Source organism: Parasteatoda tepidariorum, chromosome 1, assembly GCF_982258835.1.
Source record: "Parasteatoda tepidariorum strain Cologne lab strain chromosome 1, Ptep-v5.0, whole genome shotgun sequence".
Lineage (NCBI taxonomy): Eukaryota > Metazoa > Arthropoda > Arachnida > Araneae > Theridiidae > Parasteatoda > Parasteatoda tepidariorum.
Genome location: NC_141755.1, coordinates 14,435,970 through 14,459,276, shown reverse-complemented (window position 1 = coordinate 14,459,276; position 23,307 = coordinate 14,435,970). Strand labels below are relative to the sequence as shown.

General features: G+C 26.6%; 1 protein-coding gene across 4 annotated transcripts in view; it reads left to right on the top strand.

The window, feature by feature from the left end:
- Positions 1-20,491, top strand: part of RecQ4 (RecQ4 helicase) — a 33,210-nt gene extending 12,719 nt beyond the window's left edge. For all 4 annotated transcript variants that reach the window (XM_087159601.1, XM_043042837.3, XM_087159605.1 and 1 more), the window contains 12 exons: positions 1,202-1,465; positions 3,356-3,538; positions 4,981-5,146; positions 5,260-5,349; positions 5,969-6,144; positions 7,773-7,913; positions 9,937-10,027; positions 10,995-11,125; positions 11,323-11,479; positions 14,715-14,892; positions 16,714-16,855; positions 19,811-20,491. In XM_087159601.1, the coding sequence (XP_087015727.1) occupies positions 1,202-1,465; positions 3,356-3,538; positions 4,981-5,146; positions 5,260-5,349; positions 5,969-6,144; positions 7,773-7,913; positions 9,937-10,027; positions 10,995-11,125; positions 11,323-11,479; positions 14,715-14,892; positions 16,714-16,855; positions 19,811-20,035 (1,944 nt within the window). In that variant the 3' untranslated portion in view covers positions 20,036-20,491. The remainder of the gene's footprint in view (positions 1-1,201; positions 1,466-3,355; positions 3,539-4,980; positions 5,147-5,259; positions 5,350-5,968; positions 6,145-7,772; positions 7,914-9,936; positions 10,028-10,994; positions 11,126-11,322; positions 11,480-14,714; positions 14,893-16,713; positions 16,856-19,810) is intronic.
- Positions 20,492-23,307: the final 2,816 nt, after the last annotated feature.

The following is a 23,307-nucleotide window of genomic DNA, read 5'->3' as shown; positions in this document are numbered from 1 at the left end:
GCAAAAAAACTTGCTTAGATTAACTATTTTTGCTCTTCCATCAATAACATCTTGAATTTTTACTACTAATTTAACAAAAAAATGTGCTTATAAATATAAAATATTATAATTTCAGATAACATAAATTTTTTAAAAAATTAATAGCTATTCTCTACGTATGAAGTGAAGAGGCAAATTACTAATAAATGATTACAATATGTTGAAAGTTGTACAAAATGTTGTAGATCAAATGAAAAGGTTTGTCATCTTAGGGTGTCACAGTCGTAAAATTTCATAAATTCTTTTTCTAAGCAAGCAATAATGGATTTTTATTAATTAATATGTCTTATAAATATAAGTCTTATGAATTATATTATTTTAATTTTAAAAAATGGATTACTTTTTAAAAAGATGTGTAAAAAAATAAAAAACTTCCTTTTTCTCGAATTGGAAAGTTAACTGAAAATTTGGGTGAAAATTAATGTACTTTGAGTTTGCTGTGATTGCACTGTTAGCAAGTTATATAGTAATCTTTTAATCATTTGGGATGTATTGATTGTTTTTTTTTCTTTAAGATAATTAAAAAGTAATCATACTTTTTTATCATGTTTTTATGATAAAAAACTTATATTATTTTTGGTCAGAAAAAGTTTTAAAATCTCAATAAGATTTAGAAATTCTAAAAGATAATTATTAGTAGGTAAAAAAAAACAATAACTTTGAAATGAAAATCATGCTGATTCCGAAGTTATGCAATTTTCTTCATAATAAATCTAATAATACCATACATTACAATGTTTTTTTTATTATTATTATTATGTTGTCCTATTCTTAAAGTTAGGTGAACCATAATTTTTAATGCTATGATAACTTCTCTTTTTTAGTCATAAAATTATGAATAAATGAAATTTATGCTTAAATCAAAAGTTAGACTGTTTTAAGAATTTAGAGTTTTTTTTTTATTATTATTTTTAATAATTTAATGCGATCTACCCAAAGTTTCATGATCAAGAAACATAATCCAAATATTCAAATTAGAAATAATTATCCAGCTTATCATCACTCTCTCCATAAAACTTCAAAAACGTTTTTCCCTAACCTACATTTTTTTAACGAGCCAAACTCATAAGTTGAACAAATATTTATCAATTGACTTCAAATTTAAGGTGCATTAAACTTATTTGCATTTTTAATATGAAAGTTAACTCCTTTTTTTCTCCAGGTAACTGGTCTGCCATCTTGTTTACATGCAGTTTGTTTGCATAGTGGAATGTCTGATTCTCAGAAGACAACTGCAATTGAATTAATATCAGATGGTAAAGTGCAGATAGTGTTAGTGTCCCCAGAAGCAGTAATAAGCTATGGATTTTTAGAAAAATTGCAATTGCCAAATATGCCACCAATATCATTTGTTTGCATTGATGAAGTTCATTGTTTATCTCAGTGGTCACATAACTTCAGACCCTCATATTTGCAGTTGCATAAGGTAATTCGTTTTAGTAACCGCAAAAATATCTAAGGAATAATTTAAAAATTCTATTGATAAGTTACTTATAAGTTTTTATATACTGAAAAACTAACATAACGTAATACTAATTTGCTCAGAAAAGTTACCTTTAGAATTATAGATTTTAATATAAAATATTTTACAACTTGGTTTCTGAATTGTTTAATTATTATTATTTTGTAATTTTGTGTATTATATTTCATTGTCCTTTAATAAGCTAGCTGTGAAAAGTTGTTTGAAGTTTTTCCTTTCATATAATAGAAAAGAGCACCAAGTTATTACATGCTGTGTTTAGTTTTTAACATGAATAATATTAATTATACTTTTGTCAGATTACATTATTTTTAAATTTATAAAAGAAATGATTTAAATCAATTTTAAATGTAATATTAACATATAAAAAATTTTGACAAATCTTATTGAAATAAAGTAATGGGTTGAAATATCTTAGATTATCTGTGCTTATTTAATTAGAAATTTAATTTTATATTGTATTAGATTAGTGTGGCTTATCACTGAAAAATTTGTTTATGATCAAGATATTAGAATATAAATTTGTATGAATCCTTTTAAAAATAACTATAACGTTCTAGAAAATTATAGCCTCACCCAATTTTCGTTAATTTTAAATAAAATAATTTTTTTTTATATATTTCTCCAATAGAACTGAAATTTTATTGTTATGCACTTTGTTTATTTTTTACTTATGTATATTTTAAGACAAAAGTAATAAAAATATTTTTAAAAATATATGAGGTGATGGGATTCATCTCCTTATTTAACGGTTTAACCTATTTTTTGATGTTGGTAATTTTGTGTATGAATACATTGTCATTCATGATTATTAGTAGGTTTTTCAGTGAATTCTTCTAAGACAGTATTTGGGAACTTTCTATAATTTCTTGAAATAATTCAATATCCTATAAAGGATGTTCTTTAAAATGAATGACATACAAAATTCTCTATGATTTTTAAAAGCACCCCCAAACCATTAGACTTTCATACACAAAATATTTCTTTAAAATGTATTAAGGCTCATTTTTAATTCATGCACTAGCATGGATCATAATTATCAACATTTCACTTTTTTTCATAATTTTAAATAGTATAAATATATTTTGATTTTAAAGGCGGACATGTTAAGTAAAATAACTAAAGTTACATTTTGATGATTTTTTTTTCCTTATTGTTATAACATATTACATACTTTTTAAGGCATGTACCAATCTTTTCAGCCTCATAAATGAAATAATATTAAATAAAATTTACATCCAGATTATTTATTTTCATGAAAATTCAAAACATTCAAACTTCTCAATGAGCATTCGTTTCTTTTCTTTTTTTTTTCCAAGTCCTGGTACATTTTTTTGCATGAAATCAATGATTCAATGCTTTAGTTTGCATTCTGAATTCTTATTTATGCTTATTCTTTATAATTTCCTAAATTATTAGTGATAGTTTTAAATTTTATCCAATAATTTAATGCTTTTTTTTTCTTTTGAGTGAAATACTCAATTTTATATTTATTTATTTATTTTGCTCATTATGAGTCATTTTTATTAATTATTTAACATGAACATTTCTTAAAATTAATGTCATAAAATTTATTATAGTTAAAAAACTACCAGTGAGATTATAATTTTCTAGTACTACATTTTTTAGTTTTTCTCATTTTAATTACTGCTAGATTTTTATATTAATTCAAATATAAAGCAAACTGATTAGTAGTAATGAATTCTTATCCATTCTTAAAGTTTAAAAACAAGAAAGATGTACTGAGATTATATTTTTATGAAGCTACTGCTATATCTCCTTTTATTATGTTTGCGGCATTGAACATCTTTATAATTTCTACATTCTGTCTTTTAGGTTTTGACCCAAAAACTTGGAGTGAAATGCATATTAGGTTTGACAGCTACAGCTACTCGTACTGCTATAACTGATATTATCACTCACTTAAATTTAGATAGCTCAGAAAATTCTGTTGTTGGTCAGACTAATGTACCTCAAAATCTTCATTTATCTATTTCAAGGGATAAAGATAAGGACAGAGTATGTATCTAAAATATATAATCTAATGTTATACTTAAAAAACAAGAAATTTATTATTTTTCATTACAAATAAAATATACATTTGTACATAAAGTATTATACCATCTACAACATAAGAAAATCTCTAATATATCTTACAAAAATATACTTGATTACAAGATACTTATTGTATTAATCTTTAAATTTATTTTTGAAATTAATCATAAAAATTAATTAAAATATGAAATTAATTCTTGACAATAAAAGCTTTAGTAATTTGATGCATAAAAATTTAAATCTCTGCAACTTGCAAACAAAGTTATTACATAGTTTTAAGAATAGTTTTGAAGAAATTTCAAAAGGAAGATTAAACCTTAATAGACAAATTACTACATCATCGAAAAATGTCAAAATTTATTTTATTTAGAAATTTTTATTTGATTAAATCTTTATTAGCAAGTAATTTTACTTGTTTTCTTAAAATTTCAGTTTAGTTATCTTTTTTCAGTAGTTATGTTTAGTCTTAGTAGTTCAGTCTTTTTTAAGTAGTAGTTACCATGGAATTCTATGTATTTTTCTCCAAAACATATGGTTATAATATAAACAAAAAAGTGTTTAAGATGGTCCCTGGAAAAATTTTAAAAATACAATTTATCATATAAAGTGTGACTTCATAATTTTTTTTTTTTTGAATGTAAGTAGCAATCTATATTTAATACCCAATTTCATTGCCTCAAAATTTCATTCAATACCTCAAACAGATGCTTCAAAAAATTGATCTTAAAGCAAATTTATAGTGTTTTGCCATTCATAAAACAAATTGAACATTCTGTAGAATTCAAAACAATATTTAAGACTCTGAAAAAGAAAATTCTCTTTTTCGAAAGTTTGTAAAGAATATTGGTTCGTAGAAATCGGAGTTTTCTGTTTGAAATTAAGCCAAAAAGAAAGAAAAGGAAGCTAAAGCATATAAATTAAATTGAATTAAGAATCTAAATCTTAAAATTAAGGGAACACTTAGAAAAACCATGCATGCTTCTATTTATTTATCCTACTTAACATCACAAAACCCTTTATAGTTGCATGTCCTTAAAATTAATAAACTGTTAATGCAAATGTAAGTTTAATGCGTTTGTTTAGTAAAATTTATGTATGAAAATGTGATTCTATTTTCATACATAAATTTTGGTAACTGACTAATGCAATATTAACTAACTAATGCACCTGCTAACTTAGTTTATTTTTGCTAACTAGTTAGAATTTTACAAAATTTTATCGTATGTGAATATATCATTGATTTTTTACAAAAAAATAGGAAACTATTTAAATGACTGAATTTAATAAAAATTATTCTTAAATTTTAACAATTAACTTATATGAAGTTATCATCTTCAACTTTGGTGATATAATTTATAAAGACTCAACCTTATTAATATATTTTTTGTTATTTATTATCATTACAGGCTTTAATACAGCTACTCAGTGGAGATCGGTTTCACAATTGTTCTTCTATTATTATATATTGCATCCGTCGTGTTGAAACTGAGCGTTTAGCTGCTCTTATACGTACGTGCATGCAAGATGAAGTAGATACGAATTTGCTAAAAGAAAAGAAAAAATCTAAGTCTAGTAAGTACCATTTTATTATAAATTCATCCTTTAAGTGAAATCTTTCATAATACTGATAGAGATTCGTGTTTGTAACTGCAATTATTAATTTTTTGTGCTTTTTATTTATTAAGAAAAAAGATGTTTCAAATGGACTGCTGAAGCCTACCATGCTGGATTAGCTCCTCCTAGAAGAAGATCTATTCAAAAAAAGTTTATGTCTGGTAATAAAACATAAAGCTAAAAATGATACTTTTTTTAATATATGTGTGTATATTACTGTAAAAAAACAAAATTAGTGCAATGTCTTTGTTCTCTGGCATGTTTCAATCTTCAAATAGTCCTTTAGTAAATATTAAATATCACTATTCATCTTAGTTAAATATCATTATTTCACACTTAAAGACCATGTAACGAAATGTAAACATTCAGCAAGTGGTGACTGTTTAAAAAAAAAATTATTTTAATTGTTTCTCTCTTATAACCCTCATAATGGTGCATTCTGAATTTCAACATTTAGTGAGAAGCAATGATATTTTTTAAGAAAAGTATATTCTGTTAAACATTCACATCAGTGTGTTGACCTTTGCTAATTTTGTATATTTTGCAGTAACATAGCTATAATATTTTATTTTTGAAACTCTCGTTAGACTGTTGCGATTCACTAATTTTGGTCTTCCACTGTAATTTGGTCTTTCACCTAATTTTTTTTTTTATTCACAATGTTGACATTCACTAATTTCAATTTTCACAGTATCATATACATAAATTTTTAAATAAAAATTTTCTGAAATATTTATACTTTTATGCTCCTATTTTAGTATAATATGTTTCTTTCAATAGGTAAACTGCGTGTTGTTATTGCTACTATAGCATTTGGTATGGGTCTGGATAAACCTGATGTAAGAGCCATTATTCATTATAACATGCCTAAAAATTTTGAGAGTTATGTTCAAGAAATAGGAAGAGCTGGACGAGATGGACTGGACTCACATTGTCACCTGTTTTTAGATAGTGAGGTAATGTAACATCAGTTTTAAATTATAAGATTGTTCTAAAAAATGTCACAATACTCATTTTGCATCTCCACTGAATCACAAGTGTAGCAGGAAACTTTTATATCTTTTCAGAATAAGTGACTAATTTCTAATCCTTTCATGATTAACCTTTGTTAAAAGGCATTTTTACTTCAGTTTCATCTTTTTAATATGTTTCAACTAATATTTTTTAAATGTTGCATTTCATCTTCCTTATGAGTTGCCACTCATTTTTTAATATACCGTAACTTTTTAATATGATTTTAATGAAGATCACAAGGGAAGAACACAGTAGAGTGTCCATATTTTACAAAAAGAGTGATTGAATCATCGTCTGTTGCATTTTTAGTATTACTAAATTTTGACAATTAACGTGGAAAGTCGTTTTCCCCTGAGAATTATCACTCAGTGCAGATGGGTCATCCTGGGGAAAAACAGTTACTGTCCAAACACTGCAGTTATGATGGGAGATGGGATTTTTTTAATTGGAGGAAGCATTTATCTGATTTTTACCCCGCAAAAAATGTCCAATTCGTACTCTGACAATAAGGATACTCAGGGTGAGTATAAATAACCTTAAGATATCCTTTAAAACGACTTTTTATGGTGAATGAATACCTACTTCATTCACCTCCACACAAAAAAAAATTTTGCTTTAATTGTCAAGCATCTGACTGAAAAACACTAGCATCTGAGTTACTGGCTGAGTGAAAAACAATACTAATAAGCAATCAGCACAGATGAACGCATAAAGAAATCTTTCCCAAATGTAAACTTGACGACATTAGTATCCCTTTAAAGGTTGCTAGACATCAAGATTTGCTATTTCTGGAAAAAAAATTAAGAGAAATCTGAGGCATGAGAATTATATGAAAACCTCCGTGTTTTGAATGTACCTCAGAAGAAGAACAGATAAGGAGGCAGAATGAAGAACAAAGAAGATATAGTGAATGATAATGAGTAAATATTGGTTAGAGGAAAATATTGCTTAAAAAACTGATTTTTGAAATTTATTTTTTCTCAACATCAAGAATTGAAGCGGCCAATGTTAAAAGGGAAGTGTGTAACATTTTTATGAAAATAAGTTTTTTCTTTGTTTTACAATATCAATCGCCGATTATCAAATACCAAGTAATTTTCTAGACTGCCTAAAGAAAAAGACTTCAGCAATTTGGAAGCAATTATAAAAAAAAAAAATTTCTCGAAAGTGCAGATTTGTAACATACCACCTTTTAACATTGATTGTTTCATTTGCAAATTTCATTTTAAAATTTTTTGGGGATATAAATAAATGTTTGGGATTTTTGTAAGGCCTGCTCTTGGATAATTTCAAACCTTGAAATTCATTTTTTGGCTGAATCAGCTGTTATGGACATTAATCGTTTGTCCCCCTTGATCTTCAATCTTCAAATATCATTGTATTTTAGATGTTCTGTTAGATGTAAACATTACATATGACCCTTCAAATTATACAAACTTTAAAATATTTCAGATTTTAATTCATATATGTTTTGATTTTTTTCCCTCATTTATATTTAAATATCGATGTATCAACTGAGCTTAGCTTTGCAATTATAAACAAACTTAGGTTTTTACTTTATCGTTTACAGCAAAATGATCTCTGGGAACAGCAAAGGCATATATACTCTGATGGTATTGACCGACATACTCTGAGGAAACTTTTGAAAAAAGTTTTTCTGCCTTGTAAATGTAGTTCCTTGAACACAAATTCTGATGATACTTCCAAAACAGTATGTGTTACATTTATTCTTGTTCTACTCTTAAGAACAATAATTTTAAACTCAATCAATGATATATATCTTTAAACATTTTATTTCGAAAAATATTGATGGCTTAAATGGGGGGAAATTAACACTAGCAAGGAAGCAATTCTTCTACAGTGAAACCTTTCTGGAGCGACGACCCTCTGTTCTACAATAAAATGGTTGTTAATGGAGGTTGGTCATTCTTAGAAGTTACCACCATTGATTTCAAATTGTTATCAAAGGTACAGGATTTTTGCAAACGATTTTAATTTTAGTCAGTGTCATTTTCTTTGTGTGGAAATGCCACTTTTGTTGGCATCATGAAAACTGAATTGATGAATAGAATTTAGCTTCGATAGAAAGTATCTCTACTAACTAATTAATTATGTGTAAAAACAAATTTACAAAGCAAGTGAATGATAGAACTATTTTAAATAAATTAACAATTATGTTTTTTGTTCAAGTTTGCATTTAATTTTATATTTTAAAAATTTAATAGCTTTAGAAGATGAAAAGAGGTTTGTGTGTTTAAAATGCTTAGTTTTTTCTGAAATAACTTTTTTTATATTTCAACTATCAACTCTAAAAATAAATCATTAATTGCATCTTCTTTAATGCACTTTGAATGCAACATGAGGTTGTAGATCTCTTTCAAAGATCATCAAAAAGAGCTCACTAAATAAAAGCCTCACACAAATATTATGAAAATATTTTAATCTACTTATTTGTTTGGTTAATATTTTTTGTTTTGATATTTCTTCATGTTTCCGTATTTGACCTTTTCCGCATTTAGTGCAAAGGTTTTACCCGTTCGCTAGGAAAAGTTTTAATGATCTCTTAATAAAGATTTTCTTCAACTCAAAGTTTTTCTTCAAAAAAATTCCCTGCCTCCCAAAAGTGATCGTAAATAAGAGGAGGTCGTCGCTACATAGAGGTGGTCTTTCCTGGAGGTTACACTGTATTAAGGAAATGTCCCTATATTTTTTTTCGTAATCTTATTTTTTTGATTATTATTTCTTGATCAAAACAAAGTTATAACTGCTTTTATTTAATGCAACTTTCTTCTTATAAAATAAACTTATAAATCAATTAAACGAAATAATTAAGCTTTTTACTTTCTCTAACATCATTACTAGTCTTAACAAAAATATTCTCCTTTCTCAAATAATGAATAAATTATACTTAACTGTGTTAATTGAGTTATTTTTAGGGGAAGTGTTAGTGAAATCTTTATTTTTTAAAAAACTGCTTTCAATTTTTTTTTTTTTTTTTTTTTTTTTTAATGGAAATTTGTGAAATGATTAATTTGAAAAAATACTTTTCTAAAACCTAACTTAATTTTAAAATCTTGCATTTAATATTTTGTATTTGAGTATTGTTTGTTCATTAATTTTGTAACTTGAATGAAAACGTGTATGATTAAACTCGATTTATATGCAAAATAAGGTGTTATGGTGTGCCAAAATATAATTTTTTAAGATAGTTTCAATTATACTATTTCTTTTTTTTATTATTATTATTTATTTATTTATTTATTTATTTATTTTTTTTTGAAAATCTTGCTTTGTGTTAGCTTATAACAAATTTTAACTACTGAATATCTATAACAATTATTCCTTACTTTGCTTTGTTTTTAGTGAGAACTTACTTTTAACATCAAATAATTACTCTTTTTCAGTCTCTTTTAAAAATAAATATTTAAAAAAATATTTTAGAAAACAAGCTTGACTTGTGCATTTAACATACTTCCATGTTTAATAATTCATTCAATTTTAATTAAGGCAAAAATACAAATTTTCATCTCATATTTAGCAATTTAAATATACTTTTGTCTATGCTCCAGTAATATTATAAAAACATTAAATTTTTTTGTGGAACATTATAATGAAATTTCCCTCACTATAAACAATACTTATTGCAACTAAAAGAAAAACCCTTTTTACTTACATGAATCTGTTTCTTCACTGTAAAAATAAAACGAAATTCTAACCTTTATTTTTTTACATAGATGACATCTGATGATACTTTTAGATGTTCTAAACATGAAATTGCTTTTTCGATCAATGATACTGTACAAGAATTAGATGTAAAACAAGAAAGTAAGTTGCAGAAGTATAGTTGCATGATCAAACCTGCACACCTCTTCTTTAATCTTCATCGGCATTGAATAATTATTAATATTAATTTATAATGCATAATTCACTCACCAAATATAATTTTTTTAAATAATACTATTTACTTTTCCTTCGCTAATTGTTATGTTTATATGCTGTATCATTCTGTAGTATCATTCTGTTGTTAAAACAATGTTGAATGGTGGTATTTGCTAACAAAATTTAATGAATTTCATCAAATTTGTATTCTCTAAGAAACAAACATTTATGTAATAGATATAATATTTTATACTAATAGCCTTAATTATTAAACCTCACTCAAAAAGGTTAGTAATAGAAAAATATTTTTTAACTAAATATAAATGTATAAAAGTGTTATATTTAAGTTTAATAATAATAAGTTACACTATGAAGTTATATATTTTCCAAATTTCATTAGAAGGTAATTTACCTATAAACGGGACATTATTTTCTTTTAAAAAAAAAGTATAAGTTTCTAACAGGGACAAATTTTTACATTTAAAAATTCGCTTTTTCATTAATTTTTTTCAAAAGTAGGCAAATGTTTTAACAAAAATTAAATGTTTGTTGAAATGTTTTCCGGAATCACTATACATGGACAACTATTATCAAACAATGTTGAGTTGCAATGCTTTTCTCTATTTATCTCAATATAGCTCTCTATATAGCATCTCTATATAGCTCAAAATCACCGATATAAATCTTTTCATTGCATAACTTGAGCAAATTTTTACAAAAGATTCTCTGTAAAGCACAATTTATTTCTAGTTTTGTTAGCTACCAGATCAATGCTCTGAACTGAGTTCAAAGGATTAAAAGTTAATAAGCACCTACTTATTATTGTTCATTATTTTGTTGGCTTGTTATGGAAAACATGTTAAGCCTATGTATAACTTATCTTATATGTTCCATTTCTTTTTTCTTTCTTCAGATATATCCACTTTACTTTGTTACTTGGAATTGCACTCTAATAAGTGGATAGAAATACTTTCTCCTACATATGCTACTTGTTCTATTAGGTGCTATGGAGGACCTCAACAAATGCATAATCTAGCTTTAAAGGTACACTTGAATTTTTTAAGCATAATTTTTATCTGCGCTACTTATGTAAGCACCGTTAAAATAGGTAACAATGTTATAATAATGAACGCTATAATAATGGTAGAAAATAATGTTTGCCTGTTTATACTTTTCTATTACATTAGTCTGAAGGTCATAATTTGCTTGTGTTCCTTGTTTATTATTTAATTTCATTTCAGAATCCAGTTATATCTGCAGCTATAGCACTAGATGCAGAATGTGGCAAAATATGGAAGAAAAGTTCCCAGTATACATTTGATGTTATAAGGCTTTCTTCTGCTATTGGATGCAAGTCTTCTGTTCTGAAGCGTGAATTGAGAAAACTAGAATGGAAAGGTATTGACCCCAATTATAAATTCAAATGTAATTAGTCTCTTTCAAGATACTTGCACTGCTGTTGATATCTAATTTCATATTTAAATTTGATTGCTATTGATATCTATTGCATTTAAAAGTTTGTATAGGTGTTTATAAAGGATCCCTGTAGCTGAAATGCTCCGCCACGACGCCGGGCACTGAAAATTATGTTAGATAAATAAATACTAAAAGAGATTTTTTCTTTATTTGATCGTATTTTGAGCGACTGTAATAAAGTTTAGATCTTCAATTTTGTGAAACCCGTTTTTGGCGATGTAGCATTCTCACGCATTCAACTTACTTTGGTTACATCATGGACTGCGAGTGTTTGATCTGTCTTTTTCATTTGCTGTTGGTTGATCACACGTAGTCCTTGATGTCATCCCTGATCTGTAGTACGAGAGTACTTAATCTTCTGTTGAAGAAGACTATTATGTTGTATTCTTACTTTTTGTTGTTTTGATACTCTGTTCGTCAAAGTGCATTGTGTCTGTTTTTAATATGTTTTTAAATAACTAGTTTACCATGGAAACTTCATTTCTTTATCAATGAAAGTTAATATTTAGTTACACTGACATTCTTGCAGCTATTTCATTTGCCAGCTTATAGCAGCATCTGATGTTTATTTTTTATCTCTAAGTTTTATTTTTAAAAGGAAAACGAATGGGAGGGAGGAATTGTTGAGACCTTTTTTTTAAAACATTTCTAAACTTGTTTCAAATAAAAATTGAAAAGGTAAATTGAGAAACGCTGCAAATAACAAAAAAATGAAATTCCATTACTTGAATACAGAATTAACTGTGTAGGGATTTGTTATTTTTAGTATCATATAATATACAACTTAAATTTAAATCACACGCGTAAAGAACATTAAATTTTTATGCATAGTTTTTAAGGACCTTATATTTTCAAATGCAGAGATGATTGCGCTCCGGAAAAAATCCGGATTTTTTGCTAACCACGATCCGGAAGTTTTGGAAATTCAAGGTACAGAAGTTTCGAGAAATAATCGATCACATTTATATAGAAAAATTCTTGTATATTTTATTTAGAAACATTAGAACTAGAATTTATACTTGACACTTGTAAATAGTTTTTCAGTTAAAATAATAAATGTGATTGGAGATAAAGAAACTTATACTTAATTATTTGTTTAAATTATGCTGTATATAATTTCATTAGAATTTCATGCTTTGAAAATATCAATGATTTAAATTTATAAAGAAATTAATTTTTTGAAATGTGTCATTAATGAGTTTACTTAAGAAATTTTCAAGTTTCTTGAGTTAGACTCACAATTACCCCTGCAAATGCTACACGTATCTTAGATTAGGCTGAATTTTTGCAATGATAATCTCTGTCTGACTGTGTGGAGATTGCAAACAAATTCAGATTTATGAAGATAATGTTGCAGATTAACAAAGTAAATTAGACAACGGGCTAGAGTATTATAGGAAAAATTTTTATCTCTTTTAGAAATAACATTTGAATTTTCATAATTTTTTTCTTTTAAATTTTTGTATTTTATTGATATTGTGTATTCTATATATATTTATTTTGTGTGTTATGTTATGTTATCTGTGGTAATTTTTCTTTTAAATCTTATAATAGAAGTGTTAAGAAGCTAATGAAATTTCAAAGCTTTATATTATTGGGGGAAAAAACGGTTGTTAATTAAAAACATTTTATAACAAGAGGTAGTTTTATATGTAAGCATGATATATTCTTAAAGAAAATAAAGTAATTCTTTTGTTTCGTCTTAAATAAGCAGATACAAAGTTACACATAATGTAAGTGACTTGGAAGTATAATATATTAATAACTAGCTGAATAACCATTCTTCTAATAGAATGAAAACAAAAAGTAAATAAATAATAAAGCAGTACTTCAAAATGATGCTCAAATTTGAAAAACATATACCTGCACAATAAATAATGCTTAAATAATTTCGATTTAGCGAAACACATTTTTAGTAGTTTATCCCATCAAAATATAAATTTATATTGTGCTTCATTTGGCATGATGCTCTTGCTCAATACCAACTCATGATAGCATATTTTTGTTATCCTCCCTTAATCCTGATTTACTTAATAACCTCTGCCACCTAAATAATTAAAAGCATGTGAACCTTTTTTGCCAAAGCAGCAACTGCTTCTCAGGTCCATCTACACTTTTCTAAAAACCATAGTTTTGGCTTATTGCTCTAAGCTCGATATTTATTGTCTGAATTTAATGATTTTCAATCTTAAATGATTATTGAGCCCTGGATTTTTATTACTTAAAAATAGTAAAAAATGCCCTTAAGAAATGTAAAAAAATTCTTTCTAATTAAATAAGAATTTAATCTGAAATGCATCATATATTAAATTCTGGAAATAAGATTAGTTGTATTAAATTGTGATTAAGAGAAACTGAGTTGCAGTTTTCTTTAAAATTTGGAATAAAGGCTTAAATAATAAATGATAAAAGGTCAGATTTATTGAAAATTCATTACTTAACTGGAAAAAGGTACAGGCTAGTAGTAGTTAATATAGGTAATATATGTTATTTTGTTCATAGCTACCACTTATATTTCTGAATTACAAAATATATATTCACTTTAAATTTCTTTCAAGTAATATGTATGTCATAAGTATTAATAATTCTTGGTGGTCACAGATACTTTATTTCTCCCTAAAACAAGCTTAAAAAAGGAAGGGGGGGAAAACGTTTTCTCTCTTTACTGAGTAGGTTTCAGCTCTAGTATTGATTACAGCACTATATATTTGTCGTAAGTTGATTGGAGAATCGGGCCTTTTTTGCAATCTGCTGACGTTATTTATTACATTTATTGCAGTGAGCCTTGTAGGTGCATTGTAAAGAGATGTTGGCAGTTTGTAATTGGCCAAGGATATTTATACAAGATGAGTTACAATAATGTAAAAGGTCAAAAAATCTCACATGAAAAATGCCTTAAAAGGGAAAAATACCCAAAACCTAAAAATATGCTCTACAAATTAAATTAAGTCCAAAAGGGTAAATATCATTAAAATAAGGGTTTCATGATTATCTATATTTCTAAAATTTCTTTTTGCTTATTATTTTAACTTATTAGTACATTAATAATGATTATTGATAATTATACATGTATAACCATATGATTATTAATCGGTTTATATGATATAAGGTATTTTTTGTCTTTGATATTATAAGTTTTAAACTAATTTTTATCTAGATAAAAGAAAAACGGGAGTGATGGTTGAGTTCTCTGATTTGTCCTTTCATGTAATGGCACCTGGGAATCTCTGTGATGAAGAAAGAGATTTAGTGCTTGACTTTCTGTACAATAAAGTTCTTGAATCTGAAAAAGCTCAGTTAAAAAGTCTTAGACTTTTATTTGCTACATTCCAAAAGTAATTCATCCTTTCTTTAACATTTAGATATTTGTATTAATTAAAATATTCATGTAATAAGAGGACAAAAGAAATTTTATTTTATTCAGTAATATTTATAATTAAACATTTGTAAACTGTATGTTGTCAACATTGCACTTAAGCCACCTTAATTTTCCGAACAATCTGGTACCCATCTATCTAAAGCTAGTTCCACTGCCACTGCGGGGTATTGAACCCGGTGAACTGAATGCCAATTAGGGATGCAATGATATCTTGTTAACACACTGTATCTGGCTAATATGCCAAATTATTGACAATAGCCAAATATTGCAATATATTGAAGAGTAAGATAAATATTAAAAATATGTAATATTGTGTATATAAATGTAATGAGAGCTATGAGTAAAACTTGTAATATTTTTCAGAAAATATTTATATTAAGAAAAATTGAATAATAAACTAAGCTAAGCATGTGCGTTATTTTTCATGCTTGGTAAATTATAATGCAAGTAACTGTATGTTGTCAACATTGCACTTAAGCCACCTTAATTTTCCGAACAATCTGGTACCCATCTATCTAAAGCTAGTTCCACTGCCACTGCGGGGTATTGAACCCGGTGAACTGAATGCCAATTAGGGATGCAATGATATCTTGTTAACACACTGTATCTGGCTAATATGCCAAATTATTGACAATAGCCAAATATTGCAATATATTGAAGAGTAAGATAAATATTAAAAATATGTAATATTGTGTATATAAATGTAATGAGAGCTATGAGTAAAACTTGTAATATTTTTCAGAAAATATTTATATTAAGAAAAATTGAATAATAAACTAAGCTAAGCATGTGCGTTATTTTTCATGCTTGGTAAATTATAATGCAAGCACGGTAAGTTTTTTGGCAGAATTCGGTGTCGCTTCTTTTCATAGCTTAACCTTGCTTCCAATAATAGTCTCTCACTATATAGTACTGCTGGCTTTTGAAGTAATGTATTATTTTACCAATTATAATAGTGATAATAAATAAGAATACAAAATCCTTAAAAAATCGGGGAAGTGTCAGCTAAAATGCTATTCAGTTTTAATTTTTTCATGTTTAAAAAATTGCATTTATTATTATTGTACTAACTGAAATGCTAACATGAGTCAACTAATGAGTTATAAAATAGCAAGAATAATTATTAAATTCTTCTACAATTATTAAAATATTAAGTACTGAAAGTAAAAATTACGAAGAGAAAGTAAAGTTAATTTTAATATAAAAATAAAATCACAAAATTTAATCTGGAAATCGAAAGTGTGAAAAAAAGTGAAGTTAATAATTGTAAAGAATAAAATCAAGAAAGAAATAAAAACAGCTTATTTAATATAAAAAATAAAGTTATCAGAAGATCGAAACATACTCACATCCTGTCTAATGGCAGATAAAATTAATCTGGAAAGTTTTTTTAGAATGCTAATTCAAGAAAGCATTTTAAAGTCTTAAGATAAAAGTTATAAGTTCAAAAAAGGTATAAAAGCTGGATTTAATTGTCAAAGTTCAAAAAAAGGGGGGGCAATTTTATATATTTTATAAAATTGAGAGGCAACAGGAATTTTATTTCGCTAAAGGATGCTTCTTTTTATTATCAGAACAGCAACAAAAAAAAATTTAAGTTTTGTATTTTCTGTCAATCTTAATTCTATCATATATCACTCAGTAATATCTGTTTAAAAAATGGTTCTCTTGAAACTAAGGGAGTTTTTTCCTTCTAACGATTGAACATGAGCGGGGTTTTTTTTTCTTTTGTGTATATATGTATGTCTTTATATGTATGTATCTTACTTTGTTATAGGTATTCTTCTTCTCATTACTGGGAATGTTGTGACGAAGTAAACATGGAATATAGCATGGAAATAAAAAATTCTATTAACCAATATTTTGACCAACATGATTCATTGCTTAAATCAATTGAAAATGAAGAAGCTAATAATGAGGTATTTTTTCTTTATTTTGCTAATAATTTTATTTATATTTAAGAACTAAGTATACCTTTTAGATAATGATATTTATTTATAACTGAAATTGTCATTCAACGAAAATTTAGTGCTCAGACAAGATTATTTTTCTCTTTTTCCATTTTTTCTTTATTTTGCTAATAATTTTATTTATATTTAGGAACTAAGTATACCTTTTAGATAATGATATCTATTTATAACTGAAATTGTCATTCAACGAAAATTTAGTGCTCAGACAAGATTATTTTCCTCTTTTTCCATTTTTTCTTCTTTTTTTTTTTTATCATTAGCCTGATAATATTCCTTAATCTGTGTGTGTGTGTATATCTATATATATGACTTAATTCTCTTTATGCCGGGTGGTATATGAGGCCACAAGTTTTGCAGGCCATTCCAGGATGTTTCTTGTCTTTATTATCATTTGCCTGTGGGTTAATTTAGCCTGTAGACCTCTTTTCCGTTTTCCATCTGGCATCCATTTTGAAGCTGATTTTGTTGGCGTTAGTTCAGCGTTAAAGATTTTATTTGGTCAGTATATCTTTAAAATTCGTCTGAGACATTTAGTTTGAATAGCATTTCGTATGTTTTCTTGTTGCTTTCCGAGTTTTCGTGATAAGAGCATAAATTTAACTGTAGCTTTAAAAATTGGTAACTTTAGTTCAGTATTAAGTTAGATGAGATCCAAATTATTTGTCATTTTCTGGAGCATATAGAACGTTTTTAATTCTCACTGTGATGTCTCCATTTGTACCACCCTCCATAGTTACACTGGCTCCAAGATTCCAGTCTATTTGTTTTGGTCTTCATGTCCAATAGTTTTGAAGACAACAATGCAATATCCTCTACTTAATCAAGTTCCTTTAGATTTTCATAAAAATTCCTACCATTCATGTTTTTGTTTGTTTGTTTTTTTTTTTTTTTTTGGATTGGTCTTTTTGTGAGAATTGCATTATCCAGTGGTAAAATTTAGTGACTATTTTATTTAGACTATTAGAAATATTTTTCTTGATTTGTAATCTTTTTTTTTTCGCCTTCGGACGTTATGATTTATTAACGCTTATAAACACTGTCTTTTTATTACATGGCCTTTTGCATAGAGAGTGTTCTGTAATGACCAAATAAAAAATGAAGTTAAGAAGGAAGGAAGTTCAATACACATTAAGAGTCCTAAATTATTATTTACGCAGAGGTTGAGATCTAATAAATCACTTCTAAAAAAGGCTGGTCATTTAAACCAGTTTGACTGTCTGTTGTTTTTGGATGTATATCTAATTATCAACTTTTCCTTCACAGTCAATTAGGTTTTAATATTTTCAGTCTACATTAGATTTTTCAAATGCTTTTGAACTTACCTCCTTTCAATTTAAAATTTCTTAAATCTTATTTATTAAACTAAGAATAAAATATTTGAGCATAACATTTGTTACTAATGGGAAATATCTTTTGTGAGTATCGAGAAAAACTCACATGAGTTGGAAGTTATGTAACAGTAACAATTTTAAATGTTTAATGGTAAAACAAAAGTACAATTCAATTCCTTTTTTTTTTTTTTTAATTAATTGGCATTTTTAAGGATTGCATTTTTGTGGTTGAAGCTGACATTCCTCTTCAACAACTTCATAAGTATACATTCATAAAAGATTATGTGAACATTTCATAATTTTAAATTTAAGAATGAAAGAAAATATTCTTTTTTTAAAACTTATTACAATAAAAATAAGTAATAAGGTGAGATTTAACAAAATTTTATCAATTTATGTGAACATTTTTACTACACAATTTAATTAGCGTCATATAACTCCCTTCTCAATAAACAAATTAAGATCTTTTGTTCTTATTTTATTTCTGGCTACAAGATTATATAAAATCTTATAAAAGTGTCTATATTCTAACCTTCATTTTTTTTCTGAACAGCACTTAATTTTTTTAGAAAATTTTTTGAAGTATTATTTTTATTTTATGTATTTATTTACATGAAGCCGAAGTTATTCATTTGTTTAATAATTTAGTTTAAAACAGTCATTCTAAAAATTTAGTAAATTTTGAATGTTAATCTTCATGCATGTAAATAATTTCAATCATCAAGTGAGATATCAATTTGATATTTCAGTTTGAATTTTAATATTAATATTTTGAATATTATTAAAATAATGTTATTGAAACCATAAAAAAATGGAGAAAAAAAACCTGCAACCATAGAGCAGCTACTACTACAGATCTTCTAACCCTGTTGCATGGGTAATTTAACATCAAACCTCTATATTGTGACTATAGGCATAAATTCAGGGTGTTTGAAAAGAAAGTGTCTTGCCTATAAGGATTATTTTCTAATATTTATAAAAAATTTAAAATTGATTTTAAAAAAAGTTCTTTATTATGCATCAACACCCTGTCATCTTTTTCAAATACTGATTAGAAATGATGAAACTTTTTCTCCTGTTTTTTTTTTTTTATTTTATTGTTTTTTTAAGAATATAGAAACATTCTCTTATGATATTTTTAAATTTGATGTCTTTTAATTTTTTAAAATACATGCGTTTTATAAAATGTATGTTTTATTGTCTAACTTAAACTATTATCAAGAAAATATATATAATTACCCCTCTAATTTCTTTTCTTTCATTTTATGCCCATTTTGATTATGAAATGTAAATCATATTATTGTAACTTTTTTTTTAACTTAATCCCTGATTCATTAAATGAAGTTAATTCAAAAAAGCTTTTCAAAAAATTGAAAAATTAATAGAGCAAAACAGTTCCATTATGCTTATCTTTTTTTTTCTTACTCTTCTTTTTTATGCACATCTTTGAAACAGTTTGTCTTTGAAAATTTATAAATGCATTAAATGTAATGAAAAACTAACAATATTTTAGAAGTTGATGTATTCTGATATATTCAATTTAACCAAAAATAATTTTCCAATATTTCCACAGATTGATACACCATATGTTAAACAACTTATTAAGGATATAATTTGCACACACCGTGACCAAAATTTCTCAGGAAGAGCAATTGCACGCATTTTTCATGGGATTACCAGCCCCTGTTTTCCATCAGAAGTTTGGGGAAAAGTTCGAAAATTTTGGAGATGTCTTCTGCCTGTGGATTTCAACTCTATAATGAAAATGGCAAATGAAGAATTAAGAAATTTAAGGTGATTCTAAATATTAAATTTGTATCTATAGAAACAAACAGTACATATGTATACTTGCTTATATGTGTATATATATAGGTAAATCACATTGCTTACCTATATAACGTGAAAATATCATTGTGGAATTTCAAAGACAAAGAGTTATGCTGTGAAATTTATAGTTTTGTAATATAAAGAACCATGAAGTTGGATAATACCCCTGCTGTATTAACTAACTAGTTTTCATTTGCATACAGCTCATATTTATTAGATTTTATACTCTGAATTATTTATTTGAATTCATTAAATATTTAATTTTTGTTCACCTTATTGTAAATAAAGTCATCATGAATTAATTATTAATATAATGTATAAAATGTATAGTATTATTTGATTTTATACTCTGAATTCCTTTCAAATTATTTTGTAATAAATATTTTCCTCAAGTTGTAAATAAATATATAATTTCCTTTTCTTTTATTATCTTCTTTTTTTGAAATGTTTGGTATTACAAATATTTTTATGTATATTTTGTTAATCTCTATAAAAATGTACTTATGACAACAACAAAAAAATTAAGGAGTAAAAGAAACAATGCTCTTCAGGTATATTGAAATAGGATACGCAGTCTGCTATAACAGTCCCTGTCATCCAAAAGGAAATAGATTTTATACCTTGAGGTTGTAATTGCCCAAAAATACCAAAAGTATTCATAGTTAAAAAGTAGTAGACTGATTTGAGAACTGCAATGGTTAAAGCCCTGGACGGTCATTGTGCGGGATTGGGGTTCGATCCCAGCCGCGGCTTGAAGCCTACCTAGATTCATAGCAAAGGGTACAAGTTTGTCTGGGAAGTAAAGGTAGCCTGTGCACAATGTTGATCATATTTACACAATCGTGCTGGAGGTCAAGAAATTGTGAGCCTCAACCTCCATGACCCCCCTGGTCTGTTGTGAAATGCTTTTACTAATTTGAACAATGCGACCCTTTACAAAGAATTGGGTAACCACCAAAATAATTTATACTAAAATGCATTTACAAATATCCTTTAAAATAATACGTAATATTTAGGTGGGAATGAACACTGTTTTAGTAACTACATAAATGTCCAGATAAGTGCGAAGAACATATATTTTGTTTTAAAAATAAACCTTCCAAGAGGACTTATATCTCACATAAAATTTTCTAACAAGAAAGGGATTATTGATCAATTTAGAACTTTATATGGATAGTGAATACATCCTTTTAATCTAAAGAATACAAATGAGAATTCATGATGGTGCAATGTACACTTTTAATTTGAGATGTAACAAATATTCGGCTAAGTACTTCTTGAAAAAGTATTTTTCAACCAATTTTTTTTTTTAATAGTTTTAATTAAGGTTCCTCTAAAATCGTATTTTTTACTATGCATTGTTCGAAAAAAATTTACACATATTTAAGTTCTATTTTTCTATTCTTAAGTTCTATTCTCTAAAATTTTTATTAGACTTTATTATTTTTCTTGAAATTACAATAATTGGAAAATTGAGATATTAGCTTTAAAATTTTCTTTAAAAAATTATGATAGATTTTTTTTTTTTCTGTTTTGCTATTGTATATGATCTTATTTTATGGGCGTTATGATAGTGCAGCATTTTTAAAAGCATTTCTGATAGACTTTATCTCTTTTAACGTCTTTAGGATACTTTTTTTCTGGAAAATATTATTTTTAACATATATTTTTTTGTATTATTATTATTTTGTTTTAAGAATTAAGGACTTTTTTTTCACCTTTACAACTTTAGTTTATATATATATAGTCTCTAGTCATTTTTTTATTCATCTGAAATATTTCTAATCAATAACTATTATAGTTTTTTGGCCTTTATCCCACACCAATACTATAGCGAAGTCTTGATCATTTTTAAATAATGACTAAATATATATATATATATTTTTATATAACCGTCCTTCAACAGCCAACACAATTTTTTGAGTTTACAACTGCCAATGTTCAAATCCGTAGCCTTGTAATTTTGAACCCAATCCAAAAGACAAGGCAACTCCTTGATCAAGTATTAGGAGAAATTAGCCTTCATGGTGGACTTTTTGATGAAACTAACCTGCATTTGCTTTTACATGGAGAAGAAAACCACGAAAATCTCTCTTGGTTAACCTGACAGCAAGTGGGCTCTTAACACATGATCCGTCTACCATTGGTGATATTTTACGTCAGCACTGAGATTGGCGTGAGCCAGGTGTGGGAATTCATATTGACCAGCCATTACTGGGATTTGAGTATGAGTCAACTCATTGGGAGGAGAGCACTTTATCCCCTAAGCCACTTTTCTATTTATAGGAAATATTTGATTTTTTTTTTTAAAGAATTATGCTATTTGACCGAATCACTATGCATTATATCCCTACTTCTAATCATGAATGTGAAATAATCTGTATTTTTCACCAACTTTTTGAATCACTATCATTTAGGATAAGATTCTAAGGGATAGTGTCACTCTCTCTCTTCCTTCAAAAGAAATTCAAGTTGTTTCACATTTATTTTACAAGAACATCCAAAGAAATAATGACCAATAATTTCTTCATTGTCATATTAGAATGGATATTTAAGTGGTTCTTTATTAATGGCCAATTAAAATTAAACTGTATCGAGGGTGCATAGCCAAATTATTCAATTTGCACTTTTCAAGCACTCAAAAAATATTTTTAAGCACTTTTAAAAAATATAATTAGGCAGGGTTGGAAAGTTTTTCACAATTGACAGTATTATCTTGTTTTATCCGTCATGTCAAAAAAAAACCTTTTGGCATTGTTTTTGACAATTGCCAAAAATCATGAAATTTTGAATCATGTAAAACGAACGGCGTTTTCATACACTACGGACTGACAATAGGCCGAAATAGATTGGGGTTGAATGAATTTTGAAAACGTTGAATCGAACAATGTGAACTGTATCTTTTTGCATAATTCGTAGCGAAAATCAACATGGTAAAGGAAAAATCTCATTTTGAAAAAGGGAAAATTAAGCACTTTTTAAAAACACCCAATGAAAAAAGCACCTTTAAGGGCTTTTAAAAATCGAAAATAAGCATAATAAACGCTACGCACCCTGTGTATCTATGATACAACAACAAACAGGCTTGCTGTATATCTAATTGCTATAATCGTATTAAAAAGTTACACTGTAGTCAAGTACACACGTTAGTATTAAAATTACTAATAGTTAGTACTAGTGTAGTTAAGAGTTACACGCAGGTCATACACTGTAGTACCAACCATAGGATCCTACTTTTTTTTT